Consider the following 12,283-nt stretch of genomic DNA (forward strand, 5'->3'; position numbering starts at 1 on the left):
TTTATAGTTAATTTAATTATTTTTAAACTTTATAATATCATCAATATTAAAATAAATACTAATTTTAATTTTTTTTTATATTTATATAAAATAAAATTTTCTTATATTTTGTTTTTTTAAGGATATGATACCCACCACTTGGTTTTTTAATTTTTCAGCGTGAATATAAAATTAAATTAAACATTAATATTAAAACACTTAAAAATAAATCATTCTTCAATTATTAAAAAAATCATTCCAATCTGAATGAGTAAAATACTTCATAGGTAGCCATTAACAGAAACCTCTATAGGTACAATTAAAAATTTTAATTTTAAATGCACTTAATAAAATATATTCAACTATTAAATAGTAAGGTTTTTCAAGAAAACTGAGAATTTTGTAACAAGTAGTTGGCATCTCCCGTTGTTTTCAATGGAAACATCCATATTTCAAATCTCCCCAACCCCTAACTATGATTTATAAAAAAAATAAATAAATAAAAAAATTCTCAAATAATTTTTTTTAATCATAGGAAAGTTAAGAATAGATTTTAAAAATAAAAAAGTTACCATGAAAAAAGAGAAGGAATATTTATTGGACCAAAAATGTTTAATTATATTGGGTTAAAGTTTAAAAAATTTACCATAAATTCTAAGATATATAGGATTTCTACCTTTTATTTTATTCTTTTAAGTTACCAATTGCAAAATTTGGGAAATAATAATAATAATAATTTAAGTAGCATTATATTGATATTATTTGGGAATCTTTTTTGCTGAAATTGTTTATTGAAAAGTGAAATTTTAAGAGTTAAAATAGTCTCCCCTTGAGATGTAAAATAGTAATATTTTTGTGTTGAAATTGTGTTTTAAAAACATAATTTAAAGAAAAATATTAGATCTTAAATAGCTTCACAATCATGCTACTTTATATATATATATATATATATTAAAGCTAGAATGCAACAACACCCCTTTAGAATTTCAATTATTTTTCTATAACTTCTTAAGATTTCCAAAGCCACTAAATTGACCCTAAGACTTTTTTTTTTTTTTTTTAAACTTCAATGGACAAAATTATGTGACCATCACATGACCACTTTAAAAAGTCTTATCAATTGATTTATGTTATGTGATGGCTACATGATTTTTCCATCCATAAATGCTATGGCCTAGAAGTAAGTAGTATTGGTAAATTTGATGGGTATGAAAACTCCATGATTTAAAAAGAAGAATTAAAACTTCAAGGAGAGTTTTTGCAACTAACCCAAAACTTAGGAAAGGCTTTTGCAATTATGCTATTATTTTATTTAAGAAATTTATATTTTCAAACTAACTCATTGTCTTGATTTTTATGTAGAATAAGTTTGACTTCAAATATATTTGAAACTATTTTACTTTTAATGGTTTGTCCTATTATGTAGCAACAAAATATACTATTCATATGTAATTTTAGTCAAATAATTTTTCTAACAAAAAATATGGACACAAACAATACTAGACACCAATTAAAAGTAAGGTTTAAAAAAATTAAACATAATAAAATATAGCTAAAGTGAAGTTTTAAGAAAGTTAGGGAGACTAATTTGTTGGAAAATATAATTTAATAATTGTAATGAATTAAAAAAGATAATTTCAAACTCCTACAAGTTGTTTAGGAAGTTTCTATAGCGAGTCTGTCTGTCTGTCTGTCTGTCCGTCCTTGTAATCTCTCCTAAAAACTCCAAATAGTTTCCTTTTCCTTCTGCGCCTATCTGGTGTAGAAGAGAATTATTCAACTGTTAAATCCTGACCATCTCTTTACCCCAATTCCACATCGATCCAAATCATCCAACATCACCCATACTCTATTATATATACACACACTACAAACATTCATCACAGAAAACCAAAATGCACATTCTTATATACCTTAATTAATTACTATTTACTACTTCTCAGATATCACCCAACATGGCCATGGCCATGTCCACTAGTCTCTTCTTCTTCATTTCCCTCCTCTCTCTCTCCTCCGCCTCTCACCACCCCAATGACCAGTCTTCCTCCACCACTACTTCGATCGAACAAGTCTGTAAAGCCACTCGCTTCCCTGACCAATGCGTGAGCTCCCTATCCCAATCCAAACTCCCTCCAAACCCAACTCCTCTCCAGTTTGTCTACTCATCAATCTCTGTCTCCTCTCAAAATCTCCTTAAAGCTCAATCAATGGTGAAGTCCATCCTAGCCTCCTCCGCTGATAATAAAAACCGCACAAACGCCGCGACCAACTGTGTCGAATTTCTCCAAAATTCACAGTACCGGATCTCTATTACCACCAATGACGCTCTCCCACGTGGCAACCTTAAAAACGCTAGAGTTTGGATGAGCGCTTCTCTTCTTAACCAATATGACTGCTGGTCAGCTCTCAAGTACGCAAACGACACGAAATTGACGAACGAGACCATGTCGTTTTTGGACTCGTTAACAAACTTGACAAGTAACGCGCTGAGCCTGTTGTTTTCGTACGATAATTTCGGAAACAACACTGCTGCGTGGGTCCCAGCAAAGACCGAGCGTGATGGGTTTTGGGAGGCGGTGAAGAAGTCCGGTGGCGGTGGCGGGTTTAAAGGTGGGGTCCCGACGGACTTGAAGGCGGACGTGACAGTGAGTAAGGACGGAAGTGGGTCTTATAAGACGGTGCAGGAGGCGGTGAACGCAGCGCCGGAGGACGGTAGTGGGAAGAGGTTTGTGATAAGAATAAAGGCAGGGGTGTATGAAGAGACGGTGAGAATTCCGTTGGCCAAGAAGAATGTGGTGTTTTTGGGGGATGGGATTGGTAAAACGGTCATCACCGGCTCTTCGAATGTGGGTCTTCTTGGGATGACTACCTACGCTACGGCTACAGTTGGTAAGTTTTTCTGTGCATTTGCCTGTTTTGGTTTTTCTAGTCTACAGTCCTTATTTTGATAACAAAAGAAAGGATTGATGATACATACATACATACATACTACTACATGCATATGAATTTTGCTTCGTTAATCACTTGTTATTCTAATCATCCACTCCTGGGCAGCTGTGCTTGGCGATGGATTCATGGCTAGTGGTCTCACAATACAGAACACAGCCGGTCCCGGTGCCCACCAAGCAGTAGCCTTCAGATCAGGCAGTGATTTATCTGTCATCGAAAACTGTGAATTCCTAGGCAATCAGGATACTCTCTATGCTCACTCACTCCGCCAATTCTACAAATCATGCCGCATTCGAGGCAATGTGGATTTCATTTTTGGAAACTCAGCGTCTTTTTTCCAAGACTGCCAGATCTTAGTCGCTCCTCGGCAAATTGATCCAGAAAAAGGGGAGACTAATGCCGTCACTGCACATGGCAGAACAGATCCTGGCCAATCAACAGGTTTTGTTTTTCATAATTGTTCGATTAATGGCACCGAGGAATATATGAAATTGTACCATAGCAATCCCACAGTACACAAGAATTTCTTGGGGAGGCCCTGGAAGCAGTACTCCCGGACAGTTTTCATACAGTGCAACATAGGAAATCTTGTTTCACCGCTAGGCTGGCTGCCATGGGATGCCGATTTTGGGCTGAAAACGCTTTATTATGGGGAATCTGGGAATTCCGGATTAGGTTCAACTACGTCCCAGAGGGTAAATTGGAGTAGTCAGATCCCTGCACAACACATTGACACATATTCAGTTGAGAATTTCATTCAAGGAGATCAGTGGATTCCACCATCCAAATAAGAGAGTTTTGAGATTGTTTTGTTGGGTGCGGCTTACTTCCAGTTTTTTTTTAACTGGAATCTACTTTTGTTTTATTGAGAAATTGTCATATCACCCACTAACTAAATAAAATGTGGTAATTAAAACTCACTACCACTTGTTATTGTATTTTTTTTTTTTAAGAAGAACTTGTCATTGTATATTTAAAACAAGAGAAGATAGCCAGTTAAAAAAGTACCGGAGGTAAATCAAACCCTTATTTAAACATTAAATCTTATATTATATTTTTTCCATTCACTACATTAAATGTCATGTGATAAATTGGTTTCAATGAAATTTATTTAAAATTTTGAAGTTTAAGGAAACCTACCCAAACTCTGAGGGTTTAATAAATTATATGAAATTAGAATAAGATTTAAATAAAATATTTTTAGAAACTTTGGAGTTTGGATAGAAAAGAATCAATTTGAGTATACTTTAAATATAAAAAGGCTATTGAATTTTTATTATATATTATTGTGGTTGCCTAGGCCACAATGGTATAGCATGTGATGAATGGCTAATATGTAATGAGAACAGTAGGAAGGCCAACTTCATGGAGCATGGTTGAGGGCTTTGCCTATAGTATCCAAGTTAAAAATCTTTGTATGATACTCACGCTTGGGAGCTCATAAAAGAATGGAATGAAATAAAATGCATTTAAGTATTAGAAAGGAAATGGAAAAGGGAATGAGAAGAAAGAAATAGAATGAAATTAAGTAACATTATTTGGAATTTTTTTTAAAGATTTTCAACTTATGAAATTCGCTCATAATGATTGCTTTTTATCATTAGACCAAAATATCAACTTGTTTTTATAAGCAGGAATCAAACTCCAAATATCTTATTCAACGACAAAAAACTTTGCCAGTTAAGCTAACTAGAACCTATAGAATATTTGATAGTTTTAAAATAAAGAAATGGAAAAGAATAGAAGGTTAATACTCTTAGTTGAGAGTAATATAAAAGGAAATGATTTAAATTATTAGTGTAAATTTTATTAAACCTCATTCCATTCTCTCCAATTCCTCTCAATTTTGGGACGAATGAAAATTTGAGGTTTGAACGAATAGAGAAGAATGCATGTTCCCTCGTATCGATTCTATTATCTCTCACTTAAACTTCCAAACAAGGTATCTGTTAAAACTCCAAAACAAAGGAAAATGAGAAATGTGATAAAATTATTATTTTTATTCATTTGCATTCAATTCCTTTCCTTCTCCCCAAACAAGAACTCAAAGAAATTCAACTAAGGTTAATGACTCTCATGGAGATCCAACCAACGGATAAACTATTGAACAACAAGAGGAGAGCAATATTGAGCCCAATACTGCTATGATGGTGGTTAAGGAAGTGTCCATGGAAGTTCCTAATCAAGACATGACTAGGAACGTGCAAATACCTTCTACATGGTTCAGATTAAAAGTTTAAAAGTAAACTTTTGATACCAACTATTATATCAAGGAAGATAAAAAGGTAAAAAGGTTCAGAGTTTATAAAAAGTTAAGAATTTTGAAAAAGTAAAAAAAGCGGATCCTAATCCTAAAGGATATAGTTGATCTACAAATAAGAGGGAGATGATATCATCTTATCCCATGACGTGGAAATGTGGAGGCAACTACATCATTAGAAGGTTGTTCGAGCTGTATTCAAGTCTAATTCGGTGGAAGAGATTGGCCCATGTGAAAGACATGAAACTTCCCTACCCACATCTTATAAATGAAACTAGGCCTCTTTCCTATAAGACATGATGCCCAAGGCCCCAAACAACACCAACAAGATCTATTGTAATAAGACTAGCCTCTAAAGCACATGTTCTTAGAGGGTTTTTTTTGGTAAATGTTAATAATTTTCAACTATTATAATTTGAGATTACTACAGGTTCTAATCACTATATATATATAGGAGTGTGATGAGTATTATGTGTTTGTGGGTAAAATAATTTTTCACCACACTCATAAATTTTTTTGTGATTGAAAAATGTAGCAATCTAAAATTATAATAGAAGCAAATTATTAAGATTTAACTAAAAAAAAAATAGAAGAGTTTCACACGCGTGGTCAGAGACTAATGTTTAACTAGAAATTTCACCTTTCTTAGATAGGTTGCATTTGACTTTGTGATTTCCCTTTGTGAGAAGGTTTGGGTGTGCGTGAGGAACTATGAATAGCAAGTACAATCTTTGTTAAGCTTGGATGGTGGCACTTGTACTCCAACTTTTTGTCTCTCCCAGTGCATTTTTTGTGGTTGTGATAAGGTGAGTGTTTTTTCCATGAACTTTTCCTTTGTTTAATAGGATTCACATTAGTTTCTTAACATAGTTTCTATATTTGTTATATTTGTTTGTTTGATGTTCATGATTATGTTTGATATGTTTTTATATGATTTTAGAATGTTTATAATATTTTTTAGTTGTTCTTGCTTTATTATTTTAGTTCCATGTAAAGTTTGACATGTTAATTGAGTTGATATTAGTTTAGTATAATTATTTGTTTTGTTTCATGTTTATTTGTTTATATTGATGCTTGTTTTGTTTGCTTCATGTTAGTTTTAGTGTTTAGGGCTCTAACACGCTTGTTTGATTTATGTTTTAATATCTTTGAATGATTAAATCTGTAAAAATGTAATTTTTTTGAATCTGTGTTAAAGGATGCGTATGCATCTTTGAGTATGCATATGCACCCTAAATCTAGATTAGAGCAAAATCTTATTTTTATTTGTTTTAATCATTTTTTAACATGTTATTTGATTCTGTTTGACTTTATTTTAGGTTAATTATTTATGTTTAATTATTTTCCATATTTGTTTTAGTTTTTTTTTTTCCCATGTTTAGTCTATTTGATAGTCTTTCCTTTTGTGTTTTATCTAATTGTCAACTTGCCATGTTTAATTTATTTTGTTTGATTGTGTTTTATTTATTTCCTATTATATTGTGATGTGATCTGTAACATGTTGTGTATTTCATTCTCCTTAAGTGAATGATGTATGTTTAGGTTAAAGATTAGGGTTCTCTTAATAAATTCTTTAATTAAATATGGCCTAGTAACACATAATGGAGACCAGACCATAAGCCGAATGGTCTTGGGTGCCTAACATCTTCCCATGCAGTACCTAAACTTCGGACCCATAATCTGGTATGTGGATCCATGTATGCAAGTGATTGGCCCAAAAGGCCTAATATAGTTCCTAGACCTGATCTAGGTGGTGACTTCATTAGAAATATTTTTTCTTAAAAAAAATACAAATGTTTTCAAAAAATAATTTCCAAAGTGTTTTTTTTTTTAAATGTTATAAAAAAAAGTTTTTTCAAGACAAATATGCTTTACCGCGTTGGATTTTTCCTTTTTTTTTTTAAAAAAAAAAGCATTTTTTCTCAAACCTCACAATAAAATCTTTTCTAAGAAAAAAAAAAGTGCTTTTCTAAAATAATCAAATTAATGTTGTAACTTTTTTTTCCAAGCTTTTCTTAGAATAGGTGCAGTTTGTGGATTTGTGTTCAAGGCTTATTCTCTTGAGTTTTTGAACATCCAATAAGCTTACATTGTCCCTAAAAACTCTTGGCACTAATAAGTTTCTTTTTATCATTTTTTTGCATGGATAAAAAAAATGAGAGAATGGTGGATAACAACAGGGTGCTATTCTTCCAATCCTCTCTTTTTGTTATGTTGTGTGTGCGTTTGTGTGTGTGTGTGTGTGTGTGTGTTTTGTATAGTTTATAGTATTCACATGCTAGCTATATAACAAATAGATACTCACATGTTATTGTATGGTATACTAGTATGCCCTCTCCTTCACACGGTGCCAAACTTCCGAGTCCAAGATCTTTGGTTCAAATACTTTTGGTTTAGCTTAATTAATGAATCTTTAAAATTTGGTTTAGTTAATTAGGTAACCTAAAATAAATTAGATTTCTAGGTAACCAATCACACCTAATACAATGGGTTTCAGTTAACTCAACTAGAAAATTTATGATAATTGAATGAGAGATTTAGGGTTCAATCCCCACCTACACCAAAAACTGATTGGTGTCTTGGTTTAATGATAAAGAGTTATCATCAAGAGCGGACGCCATAGGTTGAAACTTTCTTCAAAAAAAAAAAAATTCACACATAATACAAACCAATGGTTGGTGGCGACTCCTAAAATAAAAATAATAAAAAGAGACTCACACACAGCACTCTAAATACACAAGCACACAAGAGTCACGTCCCCAAGAATCCAATGTGAGACGAAACCGAAGACCCATCTTCCAAAAGGGGAAAAAATTGGGCGTCCACAATCACTGGTTGAGTTATTGTGGAGATTATAATATTTTGATAATGGGTACGAAGCTTACTTGAGTGTTGCCAAAATTGAATCAAGTAATTTTTAAACTTGAACTTTATCGTATGAATTGATCTATTACTTTTTTTTTTTATAAAGAATATGACTTTTTTTTTTCTAGGATTCTACCACATTAAAAGACAATACACTTTGAAGTATCTTGAATAGTTTGTAAAGCATATTGGAGAATTTTTTTTACTATGGTCACGCTCATGTGAAAGACGCTAATTAACTCAGGTCACCACTCATACATAAAAATAAAAATAAAAGCTTATAGCAGTTCTTTAAATAGTTTTATGTACAGCCTGTGGCACTTACAGTTCTGTAGTTCACTTATTAACCTACTCCAACTTGGTTTTTATAAATGCATGTTTTGAGTAGCTACAAGTTAAACTTTGATATATTCTTAACATAATGAAATTTTCTTTACTAAAGTCTTACTTTAGGCCAATTGCTTTGATGCATCATTTGATTATTATTTTTAATTAATTGTAAAGCTTCAAGTTGAACAATCTGATGTATTACAATACAATGTGATGCAAGAAAGGAGATGTAAACAAGAAAAGAGTCTGATCAAAGAATGAAAAAATTCTATTGAAATGTACATTTTTATTACAAGGCTAAATAACAAAGAGTTTTATTGAAACGTACACCACTATAGGCTAAGATTTTCTCTTACTTAAAAGGCAGTGTCACATTTTGAAGAAAAACTAAAAGAAGAATGTTAATACTTAGTAGAAGAGAGTAACCCGATTGTGTTGCACATGCCAATGTAATTTTATAGGTTGGACCTACTGAATCCTAAATCCAAAACTTTAGCTGAAAGAGACAATAGGCATCTTGTCTCTTTAGCTGAATCCAATAGTGGCCTTTTTTGTGAACGCCACCAAAAAAAAAAAAAAAAACACGGTTATAGGCAGCTTTTTTATGTAGTGAACTGTGATCCGTTGAAGCAACTAATGGTTCCGTTTTTCTCTTGTCTCAAGCTTGGCTATGTGAAGTTGAGGACTGGAAAATCATGAAGCCATTACAACATGCCCTCCAAAGATGTGCCAATTTAGAATAGGTGATCATCAATAGCAACAACACCATGTTTTGACTCAACATTGGCGGTATCGACTCCAAATGAGTTATAAACATTACAACAACCAAAGAAAGATGCAATCTTTAAGTCAAAGGTAGAAAATTTAATCTAAAGATTGAACTTTCCAAACTAAACATAGGCATATCTACACAAAGATTAACATATGACATGTAAAACATAAATGAATAAAGGAAAACAGCAAACATTAATGCCGAGATTAAAGCTTTAACAAGGAAGCGTGAATTAGACCATTCAAACTCTTCACGCAAATTAGTACCATAAATGCATTTTTATCTGTTTTCCTTAACTTTGGCCTATTTCTTTGTTAAATATTTTTAAAATTTTCAGCCTCCATTTTGATCAAATGAGGTTTCATTGCCTATCAAAAAAAAAAAAAAAGGTTTCATTGGAAATCTTATGATGTATACTTCCATAAAATCATTAATTTTTATCGCAAACTTTCAAGTTGAGTGAGCTTGATACTTTGGAAAAATGGCTAAAAAACAAGATTTAAATTTTTAAAAAAATCATAGTAGGTAGTTTTTTGAGTTTTTGATAAATTCATTTATATGAAAGAGATTTTATTAAATCAATCTAACCAAATTGAAATTCATCGCAAGACCTTTCCAATAGTACCTTATTTGGGTTATTTTGAGGTCATTTGCTTATAATTCTATTAATTGAACTTTATTTAAACTTAAATGACGTGTCGTCAAAAATTAATCGACAATAAATTTTTTCTTTCTTTTTTTTTAGAAGGAAAAGGCATGAACTTTATCAATTGAATGAAGCCAAATCAGCTTGTACAAATTTCTGACTGTGTGGTGGAACATCCTCCATCCATACTAAAAAATCTGGTATGCTAATAATATGTCTAGCCAAATTATGTGCTACGAAATTGCATTCTCTATTTGTATGAGAGTAAAGCATTGTGTCAAATCTTTGTGAGAACATTCTTACATCTTCCAGTAAAAAGCCTGATGGAGATAAAGGATACTCAAACTCTATCAAAGCTTAAATGACAGCCAAAGAGTCTCCCTCAAGGATAGCTTGTCTAACGCCCAACTCGCTTGCGAACACTAAAGCTGTAGCCGCTGCCATTGCTTTGGTCTCCATTGCACTGTAAGGTTGGGACAAACGCTTAGTACAGGAGCCCAAAACCAATCCATTTTCATCTCTGACCACCACGCCAATCCCTGAAATATTTTCATTTGAGAACACCGCGCCGTCGAAATTTATCTTAAACAAGTTCCCCGGAGGAGGCAGCCACCTTATTTGTGAGCGATGACTGCGTGGCTCTATCGTGATATGTTTATCGTTTTAGTTCGATTTGGGCCCATCAACTATAAAATTAAAGGGAATAAAATTATCGACGACATGAGTTAGAAATTATTCCAATCAGAAGTTCAGATATTTTTTAGTCAAAACAGGGTCAAAAAATGGGTTGACTACAATTATACTTGGTCAAAATTTTGAAGATTAGTTAAAAAAAATTAATTTTAACTTGAAAAGATGTAGTTTACATTTGGGTAAAATTTTGACTTAATTTGACTGCTAGTTAACTCGTCCAAAAAGGTCAACATGAGTATTTTGGATTAAGCATGAAAAACTAGGTAACATGCCATCCAATTGGGATAAATTCCAGGATTTTAAATATTTTCACAGTCTCGTGATAAAAATGGTAATTTTTTTGTAATTGTTTTTATGAAAAATGCGATTTTGACACACAAATCGAGGCAAACAAAATATGATATCAACATAAAATTTCCAGTTTTGCCTAAAAATATGTATAAAAGAGAATGAGAAGTTATAGCAATGGGAGTATTAAGAGAGACAAGTGTTTTGGACGTTATGTGTGTGTGTGCGCGCACGCACGTGCGTGTATGTGTGTTCTCACACGCATTCATTTTGGGTGGGTAAAGAGAAATGGGATGAGGCAGGAATATGATTAAATCAGTCCCCACCTAATTCTTCAAGACAAGAAAATTCACATAAGGCAAGATGAGGAAATTGCAACCCCTAAAGTATATTCACTAATGTTAATGTCAAGGACACTTTCACATAGTTCATGATAACTAATGGTCAAATCTTAATCAAATTACTTATTTATTTGATAATTTGATACTTAAAGATGGAGGATTTGAACATGAAATATTTTTTATGGAAACACAAAAAAGTTGCTAGTTGAGTTATAAGATTCTTGAATATCTTAATTGATTTATAGATAATATAATTATTTTTAAATTTTGTAATATCATTAATATTAAAATAAATATTATTTTTAAAAAAATTATTTCTATATTTATATAAAATAAAATTTTCTTTATATATGTATATATATATTTAAAGATATCACACCCACCATTAGGGCTATCCAGCGAGCCAGGGACCCTACCAAACTGACCGAATCTAACTGAACCGAAGCCCAATAGGTGGATTCGAATGGCCTGGTTGGTCGGATATGAATCTGTTTCCTTTAAAAACCAAAACTTCAGTTCGGGTGGCGGTTTATAGAAATTAAGACCTGCATAACCCAACCTGATCGAAGTATATTGAAATGTGTTATAAATTTCTCTCTACCCCATATGTCTTCCTCTCATTGGTAGAAAATCTACCACCTTATCTTCAAAAATTAAATTTATTTCAATCCTCACCAATTTTTAGACAAAGTAATAAGGTTTAAGATCTTTCCCCACATGTTTTACCCTCAATGGTAGAAAATCTACCACCTATCTTCAAAAATTGTTATTATTTCTTCTCTCATTAGTTTCTAGGCAAGTTGTATAAAGTGTTCTTGCACTTAGTATGAGACTTACATGCAAAATAAAAAACAACAACTCAAATTAAAAATATAAAATTTGGATCTCTCTCTCTTTCTCTCTCTCTCTCTCTCTCTCATTTTCACTTTGCACTTTTCAAGCTCTCTCTGATCTCTAGACTCCTTTCTAGCAGCCTCCGCCATCACCATGTCACTACCTCACTTTCTTTCCACCGCAGTCAAAATGGGTTAAGACTCAATATATCTTCTTCATTTCTCATCTTTTTTATTTATTTCTAATTTGAGATATGAGTTTATAGTTTGTTCAAATGACTTAAAACTCAAAGATTTATAGTTATTGATTTGATTTATTTGGTCATA

The 12,283-nt window shown here is 32.3% G+C and overlaps 1 protein-coding gene across 1 annotated transcript; it reads left to right on the forward strand.

Annotated features, from left to right (window-relative positions):
- The first annotated feature begins 1,934 nt into the window (after nucleotides 1-1,934).
- LOC142626470 (putative pectinesterase/pectinesterase inhibitor 51) lies at nucleotides 1,935-3,719 on the forward strand. Its single transcript, XM_075800299.1, has 2 exons — nucleotides 1,935-2,868; nucleotides 3,034-3,719. Exons 1-2 carry the CDS (start codon nucleotides 1,935-1,937, stop codon nucleotides 3,717-3,719), a joined length of 1,620 nt encoding a protein of 539 aa, XP_075656414.1.
- The last annotated feature ends 8,564 nt before the right edge of the window (nucleotides 3,720-12,283 follow it).

This window comes from Castanea sativa, chromosome 2 (genome assembly GCF_040712315.1).
Source record: "Castanea sativa cultivar Marrone di Chiusa Pesio chromosome 2, ASM4071231v1".
In the NCBI taxonomy this organism is placed as follows: domain Eukaryota; kingdom Viridiplantae; phylum Streptophyta; class Magnoliopsida; order Fagales; family Fagaceae; genus Castanea; species Castanea sativa.

Coding starts and splice junctions, on each gene's coding strand:
- LOC142626470 (XM_075800299.1), top strand. CDS start 1,935: ATGGCCATGGCCATGTCCACTAGTCTCTTCTTCTTCATTTCCCTCCTC. Junction 2,869..3,033: donor CTACGCTACGGCTACAGTTG/GTAAGTTTTTCT, acceptor ACTCCTGGGCAG/CTGTGCTTGGCGATGGATTC.